The sequence below is a fragment of the Zootoca vivipara genome, chromosome 6, assembly GCF_963506605.1.
Source record: "Zootoca vivipara chromosome 6, rZooViv1.1, whole genome shotgun sequence".
NCBI classification, from domain to species: Eukaryota; Metazoa; Chordata; class Lepidosauria; order Squamata; family Lacertidae; genus Zootoca; species Zootoca vivipara.
The window spans coordinates 10,530,611-10,555,337 of record NC_083281.1 but is presented as its reverse complement, the minus strand read 5'-3'; the positions used below and the strand labels follow the sequence as shown (position 1 = coordinate 10,555,337).

The 24,727-nt window shown below is 47.5% G+C and overlaps 1 protein-coding gene across 2 annotated transcripts in view; it reads right to left on the bottom strand.

The window, feature by feature from the left end:
• Positions 1 to 887: 887 nt before the first annotated feature.
• Positions 888 to 24,727, bottom strand: part of CSNK1G2 (casein kinase 1 gamma 2) — a 44,112-nt gene continuing 20,272 nt past the window's right edge. For both annotated transcript variants that reach the window (XM_035119450.2, XM_035119451.2), the window contains exons 3-12: positions 17,525 to 17,565; positions 17,134 to 17,203; positions 15,365 to 15,513; positions 13,310 to 13,544; positions 12,784 to 12,869; positions 11,468 to 11,552; positions 10,611 to 10,759; positions 9,419 to 9,502; positions 4,513 to 4,619; positions 888 to 4,165 (exon numbers count right to left, since the gene is read on the bottom strand). In XM_035119450.2, coding sequence (XP_034975341.1) covers positions 4,111 to 4,165; positions 4,513 to 4,619; positions 9,419 to 9,502; positions 10,611 to 10,759; positions 11,468 to 11,552; positions 12,784 to 12,869; positions 13,310 to 13,544; positions 15,365 to 15,513; positions 17,134 to 17,203; positions 17,525 to 17,565 — 1,061 coding nt within the window. In that variant the 3' untranslated portion in view covers positions 888 to 4,110. The remainder of the gene's footprint in view (positions 4,166 to 4,512; positions 4,620 to 9,418; positions 9,503 to 10,610; positions 10,760 to 11,467; positions 11,553 to 12,783; positions 12,870 to 13,309; positions 13,545 to 15,364; positions 15,514 to 17,133; positions 17,204 to 17,524; positions 17,566 to 24,727) is intronic.

Here is a 24,727-nt window from a genome sequence, read left to right as displayed (position 1 = left end):
TTTCCAGGTACGGCTCGGAGAGACTTGAAACCTTGCAGACCTGCTGCCGTCCGTGTAGACAATACTGAACTAGCGACTCTTGGTTCCTGCTAAATCAGCCCTGTACTGTATTTAGAATCATGAGGACTAGTATGGCCAGGAATGTCTGCTGCCTGAAACCCCAAATAGTGTGGTCTTCTAGGTCCTAGTATGACAGACTTTGGTCTCTCGCAGCTTTTGGACTACAATTCCCATTATCCCTGACTTGCTAGTTATGGATGATGGGAGTTGTAGTCTTAACAACAGCTGGAGGCCCAGGTCTGGGAAAGTGCTCTAACCCAGTGTTCCCCAAACTTGGGCCTCTAGCTGTTTTTGGACTACAATTCCCATCATCTCTGACCACTGGTCCTGTTAGCTAGGGATGATGGGAGTTGTAGTCCAAAAACAGCTAGAGACCCAAGTTTGGGGAACACTGCTCTAACCTACGCTACACCCTGGGTTATAGGAACTTCCGGAAACAAAGCATTAGAGTACCACACCCATTTCAGCCAAAAACCCAAAGAAACATCTTCGCATAATTTATTTTTCAAAGTTTTAATTTTTTTTGTTTTTCGGGTTTTTTTCTCTCGTTTTTTGAATTTTTTAATTAAAAAAAAAGCCCCTAAACCTCTATGGCTTTCAAAGAAGCTTCAGATAAAACTTTTATATGTCATTTACCTGTGTACATTTTTGTTTTGTTGTGCTTAAAGCAGTTAACTAAAAACTGACAACACAAGAGTGTCTCTCGCTGCCTTGCATTTTTGGAATCACGACGGCAACTCAAATCGATCACCTCCCCCATCCCCACCCCGTTTTGTTAAGCAAAAAAAGCCATTTTATTTTCTAAAACAAAACCAAACAAACCACCATTGCTGGGTCTGCAAGATTCATTTTGATGCAAGCTTCTGACAATCGGGGCCCAAACGGCAAAAACCACACCTTGATGTCGACCTCTGTTCTGTCAACGTAAATCTTTTCAAAGTCTGCCCCTATTAAAACCAGAATAGTCCACATTGCAACTGGCAATCCAAGCACACTCACATGCACTCTTTTTACATAAACATTTTAATTTTAATTTCTCTTTTACACCCTCCAGGGACTGGAACTACATTACCACCACCACCACCCCAGCATATCATTTAAGGCTGATTTTTTTAAAATTCCCTCCCTCCCCCCTCTTTTGCAGTGTTTGGGGAACAAGCTCAAACATTACACGTATCTAAGTAACCCTATTTTTAGTGAAAGTCACCAGAATCGAGGATTATAATTTTTTCTGCCCTTTACCTTAACGCCTCCTCCCATCTTTCCATTCCAATGCCCCCTTCCCCCCCAAGAAACCACACCTCCCTCTTTTGAGGCACTGAGTTTATAAACCTAAGACTGGTACAGCAAGACGATAATTTGAATTTTTGTTTTTTAGTTCTTTCCTCCCTACACCCTGCCTTTTCTTCCAAGTAGCCGTAAAAGAAACATGGAGTCATTTTAAAAAAAAAGGAGGCACACACCCCAAGAAACCCATCTTTAAAAGCACACACAATTGAAAACTTAATTTCGGCTTTTTGCAAGGGGTTCCGATGTAGAGAGAGAGGCAGGGTGGGGGGGGGGGTCGGGGTGGGCCTTGCATTCTGGCACTAACTCCCAACGCAACTTGGGGTGGGTGGGTGGGTCTGCTGTCCGGCCACAAAGGAACGAGGAGGACTAGAAACCTAGATCCCACTGTTAACCAATTTGACTCTAGCACAATCAAGTGAACAAGACAAGGGCAAGCATGCACAGCTTGGTGGGTAATTTTTTTCCGTGGGGGGGGGGGGGGGAAATCGACGCAACGGGGGGTATTACTAATGGTGAGGAGGTACGGCAGTTTTAAGACATGTAGAACTTGGGCTTGTCGCAAGCGACGTGGGTGCCATTTAGTGCAAGAGACCAAGGGACCCCCCCCAAAAAAAACTTCCCTGCTCGTCTAATCACAGGAGCCCCCCCCCCTCACCCAACCATAGCCTGACATTAACAAGTGTCATGATTACATCATTTGTAGGCGAGGGGCGGGGGACGGGACAGGCTTTTATATTATTATTAAAGGAAACAGAACATGCTACTCTGGAATAGGTGCAGGGAAAGGCAATGCCTTCCCCCTCTTCTCTGTATAAAAATATATTTGTCTATAAAGAAGCAGTGAGGCTTCTCAGTCCTTGTTTGGAAGCAACGGGGACACCCCCTCCCCAGCGTGCCCAGAAACTTTGCAGGACCAAGAAGGGTGGTGTTTGGGGGGGTCATCCGGTTGGCTGGAAGAGAGGGGGGGCACAAACATGCCTTCGCCAAGGTGTTGTCCTAACTGGGCGCAGCCTGGGTGGGATTTAAAGGTGGGCAAGAAACCTAGAAGGAAAAAGGGGGGCACGCTCCCCACCACCCCAAAACAACCACCAAGGAGGCAATCTCCTTCTATGCATTTCCTGGCTACCTGCAGCAAAATGCACAAGATTTAAAACTGCGACGGAGAGCCTGACTTCTCGGACAACATCCCGTAGCTGAGCAGTTTAGCAGAAACTGGAATTCGCCAGTGTGAGTGTCTGATCTGTATTTGGGGGGGGGGGGACACGAAAACAAGAGGGTGGGTTGTCCTCTCATGAATTTGTTCAGCCAAGGCTTCCTTCTCACCCCCTCCCCAAGGAGCTCTTGCTACAGATCTGTTCCGGTTGGAAGTTTTAGGGGCTAGGCTCGTCCCCCCCCCCCCCGCAGAGTGGCAGATCCTTTTGGATCCTAGCAAGGACATAGCAGCACGGATAATTCAGGTTTAGATTTTTGGCTCTGGCCACCCCCAACCCTCTCCTTTCTGAACTCCCCCCCCCCCAAAAAAATAAATTCTCATAGCAATGGAAGTCATTTTGGGGGTTCATCTTGGCTGGCAGCTGTTCCTGAGATCCAAGGCCCCCCCCACCCCCAGCGAGTCTTTTTTTTTTAATTAAAAAAGTATTTAGCTTTTCTCAAAACAAACCCCAAAGAATTCTCTAAAGCCTGGTTAATTTCAAGACGCAGGTGCTCCTTGTATTGCTACCCCAAAAAAGTGCATTGAAAAATGAAAGTGTAAACGAGCCGCTTTCCTCCCCAGACACAAAACCCCACTTTGCCCCCCTCCCCCCGCTGTGCTGGAGACGGAGGGGACACCCCATTCCCCAGGGACTTCCCTCCGTCTCCCCAAAAGGACCTTGGCCACAACTAAATCGGCAGGGGGTGGGGGAGAAACTTAAGAGAGTTGGGAAGGGGGGGCACAAATCTAAAACAAGATACTTTATGAAATTAAAAAAAACACATGATGCAAAAAAAGTTTGCATCGCTACAAAAACAGAGGGAAGGAGGGGGAGAAAGAAAATAAGGAGACTGTCCCACAAACACAATGACTAAGATGCAATTTTTAAATTAAGTTAAAGAGACAAAGAAACAGCAAAGGGTGGGGGGGGGAGGAGGGGAGGGAATATTAGCTGCAGCTGACATTCCCAGCATCGTCCCAGCAAATCTTCTGCAAAGAACTTATTCCCGGGTTCTTTTTTTTTGCTTCCAAAAAAAATAATTCCATGAAACCAAGGTGAGGAAGGGGGGAGAGAAGAGCCCAGACAAGTGTGGGGTTTTTTTTCCTTGGAGGGGGCTGCTGCTGCTGCATAAATAGTTAATGCTTTTTTTTCTCTTTGCAAAACCAAGGAGAGGCGTGGGCACTTCCAAAGAAAGTTCAGCGACGTGCTTTTTTCTTCCTCCTCCTGCCGGTTCCGCTTCCCTCTGTTGCTGTGTCTCTTGGAGGAAGGGAAAATAAAATAAAAGAAATATATATATATATATATATATTCAGGCTGAGAGTGGGGGAGAGGCTTCCCTTCCTCTCCCCGGACAAGCCTGCGAGTGGAGTCAAAAGCAGGTTGTACGCCACACGGACCCCTTGCAAATCTGGAGCAGGCGGAGGGGAGAAGGCCTGTCCTCTCCCCTCCGACCAAAGGATCAAGATCCATTATCCACAGACAGGAAGTGAAAAGGAAGAGGGGCGGAGGGTGGAAACGTAGTCCCGAGTGGATGCTGGCTTCGGCCAAACCGGGGAAGGGGAGCACGTCACTTGTGGCGCTGAATGGTTTTCCTCTTCCTCCTCTTGAAGAAACAGCAGCACCTGGGAATCAAGGAGAGGGGGCGTTAAGAGCCTTCCAGGGGGATCAGGCCCAAGCTGGGACCGAGCACAAGAGCAAAACTCTCCTCCTGCCGCTTCCAGAAACAGGCACCCAAGCTCTACAAGGAGGCAAAAGCACTCGTGGAATCACAGAACGGTAGAATCCGAGGGTGTCCCTCTGACCAGGGTCATCTAGTCCAACCCACTGCAATGCAGGGGTGCAAAGCAGGGCCAGGACTTGGGGGAAGAGTTCAGAGGGTCTTGGGGCTGGATTTTTGCACCGGACCCTCAGGCCAACCGAGTCTCTGGGTGCCCCCCCCCCCCCGTGCAAGAAGACTTGGCTTACTCACTTTGTGTCATCCGCCACCTCGACTTCAGCAGGGGCGGTGATGGGAGCATTTGAGTGGCCGGCAGTGGGGTCATCTGTGTTCAGCTCCCCGTTGGTTGAACTCATGACCTGAGGAGGAAGGAACAGGAGGCAGGTGAGGTGGGGGGGGGGAGGGACAGGGGTGCGCCGTGCTTGCACCCCTTTGCCCCTGGGGTTTTGCACAGAAAGGCCTTCCCCCAAAAGCAGTGAGCCTGGCATTTGGAGCCAAATCTGTTCCGCAAAGTGGGGGAAAGCGAAGAATTCAAGGGCCCTCTTTGGTTCGGAGATTAACAGCGACCAGATTTGGGTAGAAACATGGGGTGCAGAGTCAAAAAGTCCAAAGACATTTTCCACCGCCTCTATAGCAATTGCACAAGGTTTCAAAAACGCTCCATGGGGAACCGCTGGTACTGCAAGCCGCGGTTTGGCTACTCCCTGCAAACTGTGGATCGGGGAAGAAATCGGGAGTTGAGTACTCTTCCTTCAGGGGCAAATGTGCACCTGAGGCTTCGCTTTGATGCCTGCTGTGCGAGGAGAGCAACCTCGCTGCCCCTCCAATCCATCGTTTGCAAGCCAAGCCATGGTTTCTGATTGCTGGGTGAGCGGCCGCTCTGCACAGACCCAGCCTGGTTGGTGTTGAGGCAGGCTGCACTCTGCAAAATGCACCAGCAGCCCAGATCTGAACCTGAGGGAGGAGAGGGTGGGATTTGGGGTGGGGGTGCATTACTGTAAGAGGCCAGCTCATTTTGAAACCATTATTCTTAGTTCCACATAGGGGTTCGTCAAAGACCATATTCAATCACAGGACAGCTGCAACCAACCAGGTTTATATTCCACTTTTTACAGAGAACTGTGGGTGGTTCAAATCCCTCTCAAGGCTGGGCAATTAACCAGCAACACCACCTTGCTATTTAGCTTTATCCAGAAAACATTTTTGTGGCTCTCGCTGCACTGAATTACATCGTTCTGTCTTTTAAAGGACGTCGGAAGATGAACTGAAAACCAAACAGAACCCCAAGTTTTCAGTCCTCATGGAGAGGGAAACTCTTAACGTTAGAAATTCTGAATTTCATGTGCAAACTTGTAAGGATTAAGAAACCACTGCCAGAAACCAAGTTTAGCACTTTTTGGGGTGTTCAATGTGTCTCCTATGCCCATCCTATCGCTGGGTGCCCTCCCACCAAATAATATTCCATTACATGCCCCAACTTCTCTTCTCTAGCCCCTCGTCTGAGAACAGCTTCCTTCAATCTCTAAAATTCCTTTGTGGACACAAACAATTAATATCCCAAAACATTGCAACAGGACAAAGCTTGTGCAGTTTTAGTTTCCCATTTGCAGAATTCCAGAGCTCTCGCCTCTTACATAAAAGGCCATACCAACAGTGGAATATTGCAGGGTACAGGGATATTATTATTGTGGCTGTTAAATATTATTATTATTATTATTATTATTATTATTATTATTATTATTAACAACAGTGTTATCGTTAATACTACAGTGGTACCTAGACAACTGAACGAGTCGACTTCTGAAGGTTTCAACTTCTGAAGTCGACAACCCCGGAAGTCTTTTTGCCGAGTGCGTGTTCTGCATCTGCGCAGAAGCACGAAATTGCGCTTCGCGCATGCGCAGAACGGGCGCTTCAACAACCGAAGACTCCGACTTATGAAGACGGCCGCGGAACGGACCGTCTTCGTAAGTCGAGGTACCACTGTATTATTAAATAATGTATTATTATTATTATTATTCCTTGTGTGGTAAGAAAATGAAATCTTATTTGTATGTATTTGGCAATAAATGGCAAAAGCTGGAAGGATATCTCACTGAACTCTTGAAACCACGATCCTGGAAGAAAATCAACCCTGTTGATAGTGAAACTTTAACCCTCATTCTGGGTTTGCAGATAGAAAATAGTGGGTTTTTTCCCCCCTGAATCATGCCTCTCAGGGGACAAGTTGCTGTCACAGGAAACCCACCTTTAAAAACCCTGCTGCGGATTTGTGATGACAGAGAGAGAATCCCTGAATTCTTGTGTGTGTGTGTGTGTGTGTGTGTGTGTGTGTGTGTGTGTGTGTGTGTAATTTTATTTTATTCTGTTTCTACACAGCTTTGTAAAGTTTTTTTTTAAAAAATTATCAAATGGTATGTAGGTTTTATGAAATAAGTAAAACAGACAAGAGGGTGACCAAGGTTTTCTTTAAAAATTAAAAATACCCAGACCCCCCCCCTGTCTTCACCAAAGAAGCTTGCCATGGGGGGGGGGGCGGGGAGGAAAACAGACGCTGGGCTGCATCCAACCTTAGTCCTACTCAGAGTAGACACACTGGAGTCAACAGGCACGAGTCCTAGTAATTTCTGCAGGAGTACTCCAAGTAGGATTTATCGGTGTAATGCGCAACCCCCCCCCCCCCCCGGGAAGGCTTGCAATATTTCCACTAGAGCTCCAAAGACATTTCGCGCTAGCCCCCTTCCCAGAAAAACGGGGGTGGGGGGAGCCACATCATGCGCGGACACAGGCAGACAGAGGGGCGACTCAGCAGCACACATGGGCGGACCCAATCCACCATCACGGGATCTCCAAGCAACACTGGGGGTGGGGTGGGGCACAGGCGAGAGAAAGCAGGACGACCTAAAGAGAGGGTTGTAGCCCACGCAAGTCCAACTCAAGAGTAGACCCACGGTTAGCCAGAGAGCAATCTGGGACGGTGGCAATGTTTGCAGGCGCCGCTGGGGCTTGGACAGCGGTTTGCAGGTCATTGACCCCCCCACCAGCCCCCTCCCCACCCCATACGCCCGTCTAGTGTACCTGCACGGACCCCCCAAGCCTGCTGGCCGCAAGGTGGGTTCCCAGAGCTTCCTCCGCAGGCTGCTGGCCAGCCTGAGGGTCCCACATTTCTGTCCCCTCGGGGGACTGCTAGCGACGGAGGGAGGAGACGAAAGGGGGGGTGACGAAGGCGAGAGAAGGTTCAGAAAAAGATGAGAGGGTTTGTGGGGGGGGGAGGCGACAAAGGGGGAGTAGGAAAAGAAAAGAGAAAGAAAAAAAACAAAACAAAAAGCATGCAAAACGAAAGAATATAAAACAGGCCTGGACGCAATTCCCCCCAAAGAGGGGGCAGGGGGCGTCTGGGGCGCCAGGTGTGGCTGAACTACAACTCCCACCCTCCACCGCCCACTGGGCTCAACTGCACCTGGAGGTCTTCCACCCTCCTCCATCCCTGAACTGAAAAGAGGCATTCCCCACTTTCTCGGAAAGGAAGGAATCTCCGGAGGGATAAAGATTCTGCTCCCCTGCTGCCCCAAACCGGGAACGAGGCCTCTGCTGCTCTCCAGAGGGAATGCCCCCTCTTGCCTTGCAGGGGGGTTTCCCAGCATGGCTGGGCTCCAGCTCCCAGAGGACTGCCAGTTGCTGGCACCCTGACATCTGCAACGCCACAGGTACCCCAACCCTGAAAGTGACCGGCGCCATCTAGAAGGGTCAGCAATCAGAGCACCCGTGACCGAACCCCATTGAATTCACTAAGCACACGCAGGGCAGGTGTGCCTCCAAATCCAGGGATTCCCAAACGTGGGTATCTGGCTGTTTTGGGGGACTACGAATCCCAGAATGCCTTGCTGGCAGGACCAGTGGTCAGGGATGATGGGAATCGTAGTCCCAGAACAGCCGGAGACCCAAGTTTGGGAAACTGACAAATGGCACGGCCATTTGAATTCCTGCATTGCAAGGGGTTGGGCTAGATGACCCTTGGGGGTCCCTTCCAACTCTATGATTCAATGAAATGGCACAAAGATCCCCAAAGGATAGGCTCCTGTGGATTTAGAGCACCATTTCCCAAATTTGGGTCTCCAGCTGTTTTTGGACTACATTTCCCATCATCCCACCATTGCCTAGCTAGGGATGGTGGGAGTTGTAGTCCAAAAACAGCTGGAAACCCAAGTTTGGGAAACCTTGATCTAGACCAGGCATGACCAAACTCGAGCCCTCAAGATGTTTTGGCTCTGCAACTCCCATCATCCCTGACCACTGGGTCCTGTTTGCTAGGGATGGTGGGAGTTGTAGTCCCAAAACATCTGGAGGGCCAAGTTTGGCCATGCCTGATTTAGACAAAACCAAGGGCTGACTCAGAATAAGGCTATGTCCCTAGCAAATCAACTCAGGGGTCAGAGCACCTGCTCAGCATGCAGAAGGTCCCAGGTTCAAATCCCGGTATCCCCAGGTAAGGCTGCCCCTGGTCTGAAGCCCCCGAAACTTTGCTCCGCACCTTCCCGTTAAATCAGCCCATCGCTCAACACCATGAGGACTAGAATCTGCCTTTGTTTTAATGGAAGGAGCCACCAGCTCACCTGGCTTGGCATGCAGAAGGACACGGAATCAATCCTTTGCATATCCGTTAAAAGCAAGCAATTAATTCAGGTTGTTGAAAGGGAAACAGCCCTCTCTACCTGCAGAGCTGCTGCCAGTCAGTGTAGACAGAACTAAGATATATGGACCAATGCTTTTCCACCGTACCCAAGGAACCATTCCTCCATCGTGCTCACTCCAATTCAGAAATGACTTTTCCTGGGCCACCAAGGCACCTCTGTCTCTTTCCACCAGGTGGCGCCAAGCCTCTATTCCCGCCTCCGCAAGGAGCTGGCCCTCATGGCTCACCATGCTCCATGCAGGCTTCGGCAGCCTTACCCCTCTGTGATCCCCATTCATTCTAGTGGGGGATCTAAGAAGAGATTTACCGCTGCCTGTTTTGGCAGAAGTGGAGGAACTTTGCAGGCTTGCCCACAACTCACTTTGGCTCTGACTGGCCTCTTCTCCCACCCCCTCGCCACCCCTCTAACTGCCCCACACCCCATATGAACCCCTGGGGCATGGAGGGGGGGAGAACCCCACTTACCTGCTGTTTGATGTACTGCTGAGTTTTTTCCCTGTTTGGAGCTTGGACTTGTAAATCGCTCTGAATTGTGCCAATGGGGGTCGGCTGCAAAGGGAGGAGGAAAAGGAGACGGGAGCTTGAGATCGTGAATGCCGACGGTACCGCGCTCCTTTGCAAATCGCAGGCTTGGAAGGGACCCTGAGGGTCATCTAGCCCAACCCCTTGCAATGCAGAAATCTTTCGCGCAACGTGCGGCTCGAACCCACGACTCCGAGATTAAGAGTCTGATGGTCTAACCCAGGCATCCCCAAACTGTGGCCCTCCAGATGTTTTGGCCTACAACTCCCATGATCCCTAGCTAACAGGTCCAGTGGTCGGGGAAGATAGGAATTGTAGTCCAAAAGATCTGGAGGGCCAAATTTGGGGATGCCTGGTCTAACCAATGGAGCTACGTCCAAAATGTTTTATTCTGTATCAGAGTGTGAGGGGCATTCCCAGCTGTACTTGGGAGAAATCAGGGGTTGGGGCCTTCTGCATTCCAAGCAGCTGCTCTGTCACAGAGCCACAGCCCCTCCCAAACAAGTGGAGAAATTTGGGGGAAATGTGAATAAGGGGGGAGAGGATAGAAATGTGAGAGGGGTGTTAAGAGGTGATGGGCTCTCTTTCCTTGGACATTTTCAAGCAAAGGTCCACTCGGAATTCAATAACTGCTGTATTGGGCTAGTGGATCCTTGGGGGGTCCCTTCCAACTCAACAATTATCTAAAAAGAGAGATATTTCTTTTCCCTCTCTCTACCCACCCACTTGAGATTTCTAAGAAACCAAACCACCTGCGCAGCTTCAAATCACCACCGTTTCAAAAGGTTCCAGCACATAGAGGCAAACTCCTGCTCTTCGGTCTCACGAACCACTGTGCAAAAGCTGGTGGACAGAATCTAAAGGCCCGCAAAGGGAGCCTAGATTCAACATGGCATCCAACTGTGTCCAGCAAAATTTGGTGGCGATATATCCAGAGGTGTTCAAACGCAGAATGAACAACCAACTTTTCGAAATATATAGCTGATTTTTTTTAAAAAAAAATCTACCTGTGGTTTTTAAGGGTCAAGAGCTGCATCTGCCTGCATTTGCTCCGGTCCTTGAAAGGGCTGCCTATGAGCAAATGCGGCCCCTCAGTTCTCCAACCCAAAGCCACCCCCCCCCCAAAAAAACTCACTAAAGGCTTCCCTGCCCAGTCGTATTCGTAATCAAAGACGTAGCCGTTCCGGTCAAAGAGGTCTGTGAAGAGTTTCCTCAAGTAGTCGTAGTCCGGCTTCTCGAAGAAGTCCAGGCGGCGGACATATCGGAGGTACGTGGCCATCTCCTCTGCAGAAGGGGAGGGGAGGAAGGCGGAAGAGGCAGCGGTTGCCCAATGGTCAGAGCACACGCAATCTCACCAAGGGAAACAAATCTAAAGGGCCCAAACTGGATCAGCAGGGCAAAATTGGAGGGCAGGGTTTCCCAAACTTGGTTCTCCAGCCGCTTCGGTGCTACGATTCACATCATTCCTGACCTGCAAGCTAGTCCCAAGTTTGGGGAAACCCTGTTGCAGGGAGAGGGGAAGCGGGAGATCTGTGTGCCGGGTGGCCTTTAAATCAGATTTTCGCCAGACTTTTCCCAACATCCCTTGCTGTCAGCCATGCAGGGACTGCTGGGAGCTTGGCGTCCGGCAACACACCTGGAGGGGCATCATGGCATCTTGTGGCTACCTGGATGTACCTGAGGAAGCCTTTCAGAGGGAGCCAAAGGCAACACCCAACACATGCCATCCTGAGGAAACAGGGATTTGGTGGTAGAGTGCTCCTGAACATGGAGGTTCTATTCAGTGGCCGGTTTTTGTCTCCTCCCACTCCCTCCATGAAGTTACTCCGGTCCCCTTTCTAAGAAAGGTTGCAGAATTGTAGGGCTGTAGACTCAGAAAGGGACGGACGGACGGACACACACACACACCCCGAGGGCCATCTAGTCTGACCCCCTTCAACACGGGAATCGCAGCCAGGCCAGCTCTCATTCCTTCCTCCACCCAGTCCTTACCAGGGAAGTTTTCGCACAACACTTCAACCGGGGTGGCTCTTTTGGTATCGCCAATCTTCTGATATCGCTCCTTCAGCGTGTCCGCCTGCAATGAGAATTTGGGGTGGGAGAGAGGGTGAAAGGAACACATCTGTGAGGTCCCCCAGATCACGTCGCGTGGGAATGTGACAGCCGAGGGATGGGTAATTGCCCCCAGCTACAAAGATCTACCTGCCTGCTTGGCCGTTCCCCCCTCTTCAGGCATTGGCTGAGTTTCTGTGACCTCACAGAACGTTCACCCAATGCTCTGATTGCTGAAGGGATAGAACCAGCAGTCCTCTAATCTTTAGGGCTTTGGGCACGTGACCTTCGGAACTCCCTGCCCCTTGATGTCACTGTACACTTTTCAGCTCCTTGTCCTGTTTAGGGAAGCCTACCTGGATGTTTAGAAAGCTGTTGGCTAGTTTTTATCTGTTTTCAGTCTATCGTTATTTTAACTTTCTGAAGGGTTTAAGTTATTGTTGTCAATTTTTCTTGTTGATGATCTTGTTTTATCTTTTACTGTAAACTGTTTGTGTAGGGTTGTGGGTTTTTTTTTTTTAAAGGGGGCATATGTTAAAACATTTTGAATAACAGTTGTTACAGATAATGGTCAGCTAGGAAGGCTTCTTATCCTTTTATCTGTTTTTCTATTCTTTCACTTATTTTTTCCTCTCTTCCTCTTTCTCTTTTTTATATAACTGTGTTTTGGAAGGATCATGAGTACCGGTATTCTGTTTTATATTTTCTCTCTCTTTCTTCTTCTCTCTTTTTTGGATATGCTTTTTATTGCCCTTTTATACAAATGTGTTTGGATTTTAGTGCTTCAATAAGCACTAAACCTTCAATAATTTACTTATTTATTTGAGTGGGTGAGTTGCAAAGGGATAAGTGAAGGCAGAATCGGCCGGGAAAGGGGGGGGGGGTTTAAAAGATAAAGTTAAAGGACCCCTGGACGGTTAAGTCCAGCCAAAGGTGACTCTGGGGTTGCGGCGCTCATCTCGCTTTCAGGCTGAGGGAGCCAGCGTTTGTCCACAGACAGCTTTCCGAGTCATGTGGCCAGCAGGACTAAACCGCTTCTGGCACAATGGGACACCGTGACAGAAACCAGAGCACACAGAAACGCTGTTTACCTTCCACTGGTGTGCTTTCGAATTGTTAGGTTGGCAGGAGCTGGGACAGAGCGACGGGAGCTCACTCCATTGTGGGGACTTGAACCGCCGACCTTCCGATCGGCAACCCCAAGAGGCTCAGTGGCGGCTGAGAAAAAGCTTTTCCATTTTCACAGCGAAACTCACCTTCAGGCCCTGCCAGGGCAGGCTCCCCCGGAGGAAGTACATGAACATGTGACCTAACGCCTCCAAGTCGTCCCTGCGACTTTGTTCTGTGCAAGAGACAACAGCGGACATCTTCAGTTGCTGCTTTTATCATCATTTCAACAACTTTTTTTCTTTTTAAAACCCAAAAAACAATATCTTTCCACTGGCTGCCTGGGCTTCCCTCCACCCCTCTTTAAAATAACAGTTTGAGGCTTGACAGGCATATGTCAAGAATGCTTTGATGGTGTTTCCTGCTTGGCAGGGGGTTGGACTGGATGGCCCTTGTGGTCTCTTCCAACTCTATGATTCTATGATTCTAGTTTCTGTGTCCGGCACGGATGAAGCGATTCAGAGAGGGCTGCACAATTTATAGTGTTATGCTCTCTTCTCTCTCTGCAACATTTTTTCTCTCTTTCTTTCTGTCTCTGCTACACATACCCAATCTCCTTTTCCTTGCCCCCCCAGCCTCCCTCCCCCTTTCAAGGGGCTGCCTCCTTCTGCTCACCTTTCCCCAGGTGCGTGTTGATGCTCATGTACCGCGCCGTGCCGGTCAGGCTCTTGTGCTCTCGGTACGGGATGTGCTTTTTGGTCTCAGGGTCGATGAACTCTTTGGCCAGGCCGAAGTCAATGATGTGGATGACGTGTTGGCGCTTGCTCCCGGGGCGTCCCACCAGGAAGTTCTCCGGCTTGACGTCTCTGTAGATCAGGCTTTTGGTGTGGACGTACTCCATGCGGGTGATCTGCAGGAAAAAAAAAGACAGAGCCTCTGTGCCATGTGCAAAGTAGCACTTGAGATTCTGTGTCCAGGAAAACTGGGGCTTCTTGTAGGTTTATGCATTTTCCCCCCAGTTATATTTTATTAAATGTTCAAAAGTTTCACTCAGATACGTAGGTTTTTCTGCACTTTGAGGTGCTTTCAAACTACTAGGTTGGCAGGAGCAGGGACCGAGCAACGGGAGTTCACCCCGTCACGGGGATTCGAACCGCCGACCTTCTTCTGATCAGCAAGCCCTAGGCTCTGTGGTTTAACCCACAACGCCACCCGTGTCCCGTTCTTCCACATAGGCGTATGTATTTTCATGGGATGGGGAATCTGTTGTTTTTTAGACTGGGCAACATCCCAGGGGTCGCATGTCTGCAATGGCTCCCCGTTTGCAGAATCCTCTGCATGGGGTCCAAAGGGTGGAAACAGGAAAACGGGGCCTTATCTGAAGTGGCTCCCCATTTGTGGAATGCTCTCCCCAGGGAGGCTCACCTGGCGCCTTCATTAGACACCTTTAGGCGCCAGGCAAAAATATTCCTCTTTAATGAGGCCTTTGGCTGGCTGACATCCTATACCATGGGTAGGCAAACTAAGACCCAGGGGCCGGATCCAGCTCAATCACCTTCTAAATCCGGCCCGCAGACAGTCCGGGAATCAGCGTGTTTTTGCATGAGTAGAATGTGTCCTTTTATTTAAAATGCAACTCTGGGTTATTTGTGGGGCACAGGAATTCGTTCACCCCCCCTAAAAAAAATATAGTCCGCCCCCCCTCAAGGTCTGACAGTGGACCAGCCCCCTGCTGAAAAGGTTTGCTGACCCCTGTCCTATACCCATTCAAATGTTTATTGCGGGAGGGGGTGGAGGGTTATTGTTTTGTTTTGTTCTTGTTATGTATATTGTGTTTTTATCTTGTATTTTTACATAGGGAACTGCCCTGAGATCTATGGATGAAGGGTGGTATACAAACTCAACCAATAAATAACATCAGGAGCCAGCCAGCAGTAGATCACACTGAGCACATTAACTATTATAATAAAGCTAACTCTTTATTAGAGGGGGAAAAACCCTAGGATCTGCAAAGGAGAGGCAGGCCTAACGAGCACAGCAACTCTTACTCCATGAAAATCACTTGCTAAGACTCAAGGTCCCCGCCTCCCCCCCCCAGTCGTCTAAGTTCCTTCCTTCTCAGGGTTTTCCCCAAGCAATCGGAGACTGGGCCTGCATGAAGCTGACTTCTCCGTTCTTTTCATACCTCTTCTGGTTCTGGGAGAACCAAAGGCACAGGAGTAGGAGACACTTGTGACTCTTTGCCACCTCTGCCTCTTGGCCCCCCCCCTCTCCTGCCTCTGATTCTGGACTGCTCTCCTCCAAAAACTCTCCCCGCTCACTAAGTCCTGTTGCTTCTTCAGCTTGCAACACCTCCTCCTCCCAGTCTTCCCCCTCTGACCACTCATCATCGTCCCACCACCCCTCCTCGGGCTCTGAGCCTTCTTCCTTTGGTGGCTCCCCAACCGGTTCCTTCTGCCACTCCTCTGCATCCAACCAATCCAAATAATAAAATGAAATGAAAGGTCATGTGTTGGACTGGCTGCCAAAGCAGGCAGAGGAGGGGTGGGCAGAATAACCCAGGCAGGTGCACAAGGCACCGCCAGGAGTTTGGGGCTGCTGGCGACCGAGGTGCTTTGCTGCCTGCCAGCAGAGAGCACATCCTGCTTCCTCTACACAGTTGGCAAAGGCATCGGGGTGTGTTGCACAGGTCCTTCCCCAAAAAGGGGGGAGGTCGTGTTGTCTGCTCACCAGTTGGATGGCGATCATAAGGACCGTCTTGAGGGTGAAGGTCCGGTCACAGAGGTCAAAGAGGTCCTCCAGGCTGGGTCCCAGCAGCTCCAAGACCATCGCATTGTATTTCCCGCAGGGCCCAAAGTAATAGACCTGAGGTATCCCTTCTGTGGAGAAGAGGGGGAGGCAGTGAAGAGGAGAGCTCTAGAGCTTCTCGGTTGAATACCGCGAAGTGGGGTCAGGGACAATTTCGGTTCAGTGCAAGATCAGTTGAATTTCCAGGGTGTTCCTTATGGCTGAGAACTTTTTTTCCGGGTTGGGTGTTTTTTTAAAAAGCAATCACTATGATGCATGCTTCCTCGGGAGCAGCGTTTAATGAGATTCACATTTTGCGTCTGGCTATCGGCCACCAAGTGAAGATGCCTGGGTGCCAGGATAGGGACCCTGCAGAATTCTCTCCAATATATTTTATCTGCACGGTCGGAATGAATTTCAGCAACCAAAATGCTTTTTCTGTGCAGCCTGAGCAGGAGCAGTGAACAGCGTTATAGTGAACTGTTGTCACTTGCTTCAGTCCCCCGTCCCCCCCCCCCTTTGCCCTGCTCACAGTTGGGAAGAATATTTCTACATCATGAATGGTCTGAGTCACGATTACGAAAAAGAGGTCGGAATAGGCCAATAGATAGGTGGACTGTCTTTGGATCAAGTGACTTTTCTTCTTTTAAGTTCTCAAAGTTATTAACCTGGCTCAAGGTTGTCCTCTGAACCACCAGATGTTTAACTGAGAATCCATCACAGTCACTCCATCATTTGGAAAACAAGACTTTAGCGCCGTCTTGCCCAAAAGTGGCAACTAGGCATTCCGTTTTGGTGACTGTAAGCCTGGTTCAAGGAGACATTTGGCACCTAGCTTATTATATATCTGAGTTTATAACACTGCCTAGATTCAGCCCCCAAGACCATGATGTATTTTTTTTAAAAAAGGCTTTTAAGTCCCATTTTAAAAGTTAAATAGTAATCTCACTAACAATTGAGTCCCATTATTTCAGCGTCTTCCCCAAGTGCTGTTGTGAAAAGGTTAAGGGCTATCAACACACAGTTTCATTTTTATTTACTTCGTTTATCTGTATTGACTTCTTTCATTTTTACTTACTTCTTTTACCTAACAGAATTCACCCACTGCTGGCTGTAACGAAAGCTGAGCAGTTTCGTAAGGAGCATTAAAATTATCGACAAAAAGAAGGAGTTAAAAGTAGGCTTTAAGCTTCAAGAGATCGTTAAAATTAGCAGCAGAATTAACAAGAGATTGAAACATGTCAATGTCTGGGTTGACTTGCCTAAGCAAACGTATTTTCGGGAGGCACTGAATTCAGGGAACGTCCCTGCCTGGCTTTGACGGGAAGCAGAACAGCAGCAGAGAGACTGTCAATATTATTAATACTTAACAAACGCCTTGGAAGGTAGGCCAGCACGATTGTCGCCCGTCCTGCGGACAGGGAAAGCGAAGGCTGAGAAAAAGAGCGAGGCAGCAGCACAGTTTACGGCGAAAAATCAACACTGGGGGCAAAGCAGCCCCATCGTCTTTTAGTTACCATCTTCTCCAGGGGCATCCTGAAAACACCAGTCTCAAACCTATACAGCTGCTCCAGAGGCTGTGTTGCAAAACAGCCCTTCCAAGCCACTCCTCGGACCGTCATGAGGACCAGCACCCGTTTTGAAACCATTTCGTCCGAAGCCCCTCTGGGGAGTGCATTATTGCACACAAGACCGGCCAGCCTGCTACCCACCTGCATTTCCCAGCTGTTTGTAGAACCGGTATTCCAGGTGGAGCTGAGGAGCCCTGGACTTGATGGGTTCCTGGAGATAGGGAGAGGGAGAGAGAATGGAGAGTTGCAAAATTCCCTTTATTTTTCGTTGCAACATCAGAGCCTGCTCAATCAGGCCAGTGGGCTCATTTACTTCAGCTTCCTGGTCTCACAGTGGCCAATCAGATAATAAATACCAGTAATGAATAATAATAATAATAATAATAATAATAATAATAATAATAGCAATACAAATAGTATTTTGGGGGGGAAATGGTCCCTACCTAAAGATGAGGATGGGGAGAAAAAGAGACAGACCCGTTTAAAAACAGACAAACCCCGAGAATCAACCTATTATCAGAAGATCACTTACCAACTTGATCGCTACATATTCGTTCGTATAGAGGTTCTTCCCTATAAGGTTTTTTTAAAAAACAAAACAAAACAGAAGAATTTAGTCAAAAAAGAGACAATTACTTACACACACACACTCCTAATTTAGGATCTCCACACTAGAAAATTCCATGACAGTTAATCCCAGGGTCGTGGGTTTGAGCCCCACATTGGGTGAAAAAATTCCGGCATTGCAGAGAGTTTGGCTACATGACTCTGGAGGCCGACTCTATGATTCTGTGTGAGAGACCTATGTCTGCAAAAGATGGTATAAGCCCACTTACGATTGCTTTTTTTTTAAAGGGAATTTACAATTTAAGAATCACTGTCTGTTGTGATTATAATATTCTGCCCACAAATACCATGCTCCCCCCACCCGCTTTTTTAACATCCCATAAATAAAAAGCGTCCTCTTCCAAACCATGTTAATAAGGTACTAACCACTCCCCAGAACCACTGCATCTCTTTAAAAAAAAGAATGAAAAGCCTATTGCACGATAAGGGTGTTGTTAAGTACGGACTTCCGGAACCAATTACACTCATACCTCAGGTTAAGTACGCTTCAGGTTGAGTACTTAACTCCGCAGACCCGTCTGGAACAGATTCATCCACTTTCCAGTATAGTGGTACCTTGGTTTACAAACACAATTGGTTCCGGAAGCCTGTACTTAACCTGAAGCGTACTTAACCTGAAGCGAACTTTCCCATTGAAAGTAATGGAAAGTGGATTAATCCGTTCCAGACAGGTCCGCGGAGTACTTAAACTGAAAGTACTCAAACCAAGGCGTACTGAAACCGAGGTATGACTGTACTTTCAATGGGAAAGTTCGCTTCAGTTTAAGTACTCCACGGACCATCTGGAATGAATTAATCCACTTTCCATTGCTTTCAATGGGAAAGTTCGCTTCAGGTTAAGTACGCTTCAGGTTAAGTACAGGCTTCCGGAACCAATTGTGTTTGTAAACCGAGCTACCACTGTAACCAGGAACAGTTATAATTTGTCACTGAATCACAGAATTGTAGAACTGGAAAGGGACCCCAGAGTCATCTAGTCCAACCCCCTGAAATGCAGCAATCACATCTAATCACAGAAGGTGGTGGTTGTTCTCAAATGCATTTGAAAATAAGCTAAGAAGGAAGATTTTCGAAGGCAGATCCTAAAGGCAGTTGAAAAATTAGCCCATCATCTACACAGAGGCATCTTTTTAAAAAATATGCAAATTTAATTGAATCGATTCTTAAATATACGACATATGAATAGGTAAAACATACCATGATAGGGTTGTGCCCAACTAAATCCTGCCCAGGGCAGATCCATTGAAACTGGGTGGGTGTGACTCAACTCTGGTCCAATGGGTCTACTTAGAGCAGGACAACCCATAATTTGCAGCATCACACAAAAAAACCTCATGGAAGTTTATGGGAAAAGATCTTTCATCATATTGTTTATCCACACTTAACAACCATTCCATATCCACACTTAACAACCATTCCAAAATTTATATAGATGGTTGAAAATTAAGTGCTTTTCAGGACTCAGCTGAACCCTCGTAGCCCAAGCTTGATCGCAAAGATTACCCACAGAAGTGTCGTTGGATCATTCCCAGGGTTGTTGAGGTTCATTTGACAACAAGGAACCGGAGCCTTTAGTGTTATCATCCCAGCCCTACGGACCTCTCTGCCACTTGACATTCAGCGGGTGTGCTCTGTGCCAACTTTTAAACAGCTGCTGAAAACTTGTCTATTCTGCCAGGCCTATGTAGGCAGTTAAGAAGACATTTTTCCCACAATGGTTAAATGGTGTCTAGGTGGAACTGATGCATATTTTAACCATTTTTTGTATGCTTTTACTGTATTTTTGTTGTAAACTGCTTTTTTATGGGGGAAAAAAGCAGAGACATCACCTTGCCTACAAAGGTCCGTATAGTTAAAGCTATGGTTTTCCCTGTAGTGATGTATGGAAGTGAGAGCTGGACCATAAAGAAGGCCGATCGCCGAAGAATTGATGCTTTTGAATTATGGTGCTGGAGGAGACTGTTGAGAGTCCCATGGACTGCGAGAAGATCAAACCTATCCATTCTTAAGGAAATCAGCCCTGAGTGCTCCCTGGAAGGACAAATCGTGAAGCTGAGGCTCCAATACTTTGGCCACCTCATGAGAAGAGAAGAATCCTTGGAAAAGACCCTGATGTTGGGAAAGATTGAGGGCACTAGGAGGAGGGGACGACAGAGGACGAGATGGTTGGACAGTGTTCTCGAAGCTACGAACATGAGTTTGACCAAACTGCGGGAGGCAGTGCAAGACAGGAGTGCCTGGCGTGCTCTGGTCCATGGGGTCACGAAGAGTCGGACACGACTAAACGACTAAACAACAACAACAACAACAACATTTTCATATAAATAATCTTTTCAAGATCATAAAGAGTGCGACACGTTCTCCTGATATTCCAACCCAATTCTTTTTTTAAAAAAGGTTTCCAGTTACTAAATCCAGGTGACATATTTATTCACATTCTGCACCAAGAATACGTTGGCGTAATCATATTCAATTGCCTTCATAATTTCCTGATTATATCCAGGTTTTTCTTTTCTTGTTCTTCCGCACCTCAGATTACATAATCCTTGCAAGAGGTAAAGGGTGTGAGACCTCTAGTTTCATTTGGCCTGTGGCATAATTTGTTGGAGGCCGTTTTTCTTCTGGTGGCAGACGACAGAACCACGCGACCCGGTGTAAAACACTCAAACAAAGGTTTTATTACGAAAACAACAAACACAAAGCATGTGGGTATTCTCTCTCTGCAGCCAAAATTCAAACTGCGACTTATTTTCTTTTATACACATCACCAGCTGTGTCTAATCCGTCTAGAAAACCACACCCAGAACTCACGGAAAAGGTCCTTAAAAGTTACAATCCTCTTTTCTGTTTCTTTGCAGAATCTCCTAACATAATTGCCTTAAAAGTAACTCGTCAGACGCATTGAGTGTTCTGCCTGAAAAAAATCCTTGACATCATGGAGTATTTTAAAATATTTGGTTGTCATCAAACAAAACAGGCAGCTAAGGAAATGCTGTGCCAACACTGGAACCCATAATTGCCTTTCCCCAAACCAAAATTCTTCTCCTTCGTCCAATGTGCACCCGATTCAGTTATTTAAATAGTTGGCTCCCAAAGTAGATTACAGACCACTTAAAAGAGGAGAGAAACAAATCCTGCCTTTTAGGCTTGCAATCTAAAAGTACACAACATGAAAGGAAAGTGGATTCGGCAGGAGGAGGAAAGAAGCAAACTCGGGATTAAGTTACAGTATTTGGCAATTTTACACGGGCCATGAGCAGCAGCGAGCAACTGTTTTGCAGCATCTTACTTTGCTGGGGGAAGCTGGGCGTCCATGAATAGCACAGCCTTGAAATCCCTTAAACAGAGCCAAGCACAGCACAGCAACCCCAGAGGTAGGCACACACTTAGAAAAAAGTAGCGTGGGAATTTGAAAACATTCTGGTTTAACCCAGGCATTTGGTGGCGGAAGAAAGCCTGTTCCTGGAACCACCACCACCCCACCCCGAGATCATTCGAGGGGAAAATGCTTTGAACTGCAACCTGCTTTTGGAATGTTTCCAGGTGGCAAATGGCTTTTGCAATGTTTTGAGCGTTTTTCGCATTTATACGGTGTGTCCGCTTGCCCCTGTTGGGCTCCTTGAGGAGGAAGAGCACAATATAAATCCCATCAACAATAATAATGTGTCCTCCTTCCCCAAGAGGTTCAGAGGGTGGCAACACGAAACCGGGGCCTTTTTGGTGGTGGCTCCCTGTCTGTGGGATGCTCTCCCCTGAGAGGCTTGCCTGGAGCCCTCATTACATGTGTTCAGGTGTCAAGCAAAAGCATTCCCCTTTGGCCATCTAATCTATGGCCTGTTAAAGCTAGGGGTGGGGGGAGGGTGGTGGTAGGGCTGGGTGATACCTGCTTTTCAACATTGCGATATATCACCAGCTAAACATCGCGATAGACGGATATACTGATATATCACAATGTCTGAAATAAGGGTGGAGCTATGTAGAGGCACTGGCTGGCTTCAGAGTTTTTTCCACATTGTGATTTTTACATAGCACACACACACACACTGATTCCATCATATGTGTTTTTAATGTACACCGTCCTGGGATTTTTTATATATATAAAGGGTGATATATAAATCAAATAAATTATAATAATTTATTCAAGGAGATAAGTAACTATATAACCTTTAGACATCTGAAAGCAGACCTGTAAAGGGACGTTTTGCAATGTTTTGTTATGTTTTTATATATGTTGGAAGCTGCCCAGAGTGGCTGGGGCAACACAGTCAGATGGGAGGGGTAAAAATATCATCATCATCATCATCATCACCACCATCTATTTATTATTATCATCATCATCATCATTATACCACCCTTCATAAAAAGATCTCAGGGTGGTGTACAACATCAAAACCACATTTTACTGGGCATAATAATCAAAACATGAAACGAAGCATAGGAATAGACAGCATGACACATTTTAAAAATTTTAAAAAGATAATGTGTGCACAGTGCAACAAAAAGGAGTCTCCAAGCAGTTTACGCCACTTAAAAAATAAAAGTAAAATTAAGAAAATACTTATTAGGCAATTTATATACCATGCAATAAATAAGTATCCAAGTCGTTTTTCAGGGTTGCGAAAATAACTGCATGAATACATTTTTTAAAAAATAGTTCACATTTTAAAGCAGGGAAATTAATTAATTAATTAATTAAAGGAGCAACAGCTCAGGAACAGCGACTCGCACAGAGACGCTCCGCTTAGCATCCTCTGCTAGAGAGTGGAGGGCTTCGCAAGATCAACAGATGCTTCTCAATGTGTTATTAAGGGGTGGGGGGACATATTTCCAATTCTTCGATGGGCCCCCGTGGAAAGCTGGCATCCTGTCTCTTCCCGAGCGGAGGGCAAGGAATGCTATGAGGTCACGGTTAAAAAGCCAAAACGTTCCTTCGCTGTCCCCCTCAAAACAATTTGTCCTTGTGGCTCTCGTACGTGCAAAGCTCTCTCTCTCCCCCCCTTCTTGCACCTGCTCCCAGGCATCAGGGCTTGGCTTCCCTCCTGACCTTTCCTGTTCCAGAGGCGTTCCAAGCATTTAATTCAAAAAATAAAAATGAAGGAAATAAACGAATACGGACCTCAAGGGTTCTACTTCAAGGGCATCCAACAGAGGGAAGCTTTTGCACTAGGGCTCATCGCTGCCGCCAAGCAGAAATATGAGGTACGCCCCCCGCCTTCCCTGGAAAGAAATTCCCACACGGCAAAATACCTTTGCCGTGTTCGCTTGCCTGCTCGGGAGAGTGCCCATAACCTCTCTGTGTTGCAAAGGATTCTGGGGTGCCAGCCAGTTCTGCCCCTTCCTGGGGGAAAATGGATTTTGGGCACTCGGCATGGAGGTTTTTTGGGGGGAGGGGGGACTACAACTCCCATTGTCCTTGGGTATTTCCTATGCTGACCGCTGGGAGTTGTAGTCCAGCAGCGCTGGGAGGGTGCCATTTTGTTTGCCGCCTGGCCGCTTCCAAGCTGGACTGCTGCAATGCTCTGCCCGTGGGGCCGCCCTTGGAGACAGCCTGGAAACATCCACCGGAGGAAGAGAAAGCAGCTTTCCCAAAAAATGTGTGTGTGTGTGTGTGTGTCTGTTTATAAATAAATAGGACAAAAATATGATGCCCACACTGTTACAAACTCAAATCTATAGGCCGGGCAATATAGAAAAGAGGTAAGCAAATTAAAAGGGAAATGGAATTAAAAGCACAGGGGTCATGACCTGTATTTGCAATGCATGACGCCGTCCATTTGCATAAAGTTTGTTTTGCACAGGGAAAGAAACCATGCTTTCTTTTTTAAAAAAATCTATTTTTTATTCTTTTATATTGGGATTCCTTTTATTTTGAATTATGGAGGACACACACACAGGAAGGGGGCAGCTGGAGGTGGGAGGGGCCTGCAAGAGAGGCAGGAGAGGGTGCTTCTCTCGGGTGGGTGCAGAGCGGGTACTGGACTCAGAGAATGTAGAGTGGGAAGGGACCCCGAGGATCATCTAGCCCAACCCCTTGCGATGCAGGAATCTTTCACCCAACGTGGGGCTCGAACCCACAACTTGAGATTAAGAGTCTCACACTCTCTTTCCTTATTCTTCTTCTGTTTGGATGTATTGCTTTTCATTATTTTTATAAATGTGTTAGGATCTTAGTGCTCAGTATGTTAAAAACTTTCAAAAAATTGTTAAAAGTAAATAAATATTATTATCAACGACAACAACTCCTCTGCTCAGTCCTGTGATATTTTGCTGGGTCTCGTGGCCTTTCGTCTTAAGGTCTAAAAATTTAATTTAAGTAACGGTAATTTAATTTATGCAGAGACAGCCACGCTCCTTGCAAACAAGAGACATGCCACTCGCCTTCCTGAAAAATCCTACACAATTCCACAGCGGCTGCTACTTCACTGTGTGGAATGCGTTTAGTCTAAAAGCTCCAGAAACATTTGATTCTATATAAATTTAATTTGCATATGTTCACCGACACTTCCTGACACACACACACGGACAGAACTCATTTTCTGTAAAATTCAGCTCAATTCGCGGTGGGCTGCCTTTACTCTTTTAAGGTCTACAAACTTTTGGGGTTTGCAGAAATTTAATTTGCACAGAGAATAATAATGCTCTTTGCTCAGGCACACCTGATTTTTTGAAAAAATCCTGCTCAATTCCATGGCCACAGATATCTCTCCCTGCGACCCTCTGTCACGGATGCTTGAGCTCTCGATTGGACTGGATGGCCTGGATGTTGGACTGGGTGGCCCTCAGGCGTCCCTTCCACTTCTACGATTCTAGGATTGCTCTCAAGTCTAGAAGCTGGGATTTTTGCGGGGTTGGGGAACGGACGAGTGCGACATTCAAAATACCACGACTTTGAGGAACACGACCCGGAAAAGGAAATCTGATCTGGGCTTGGGTGGTGTGAATGCAGGAGTAAAAAAATAAAATAAAAATGAGAGGGCGGAAGCTCCAGCCGAGGGGTATCTGGCTGTCTGTCTAGCAGCGGGTGGCCGGAACGAGAGGCTGGGCCTGCGGGGCGGCAGAGGATAAAGGAGGAGAGATAATCCCTGGCATTTGGGAGGATGTAGCGGAA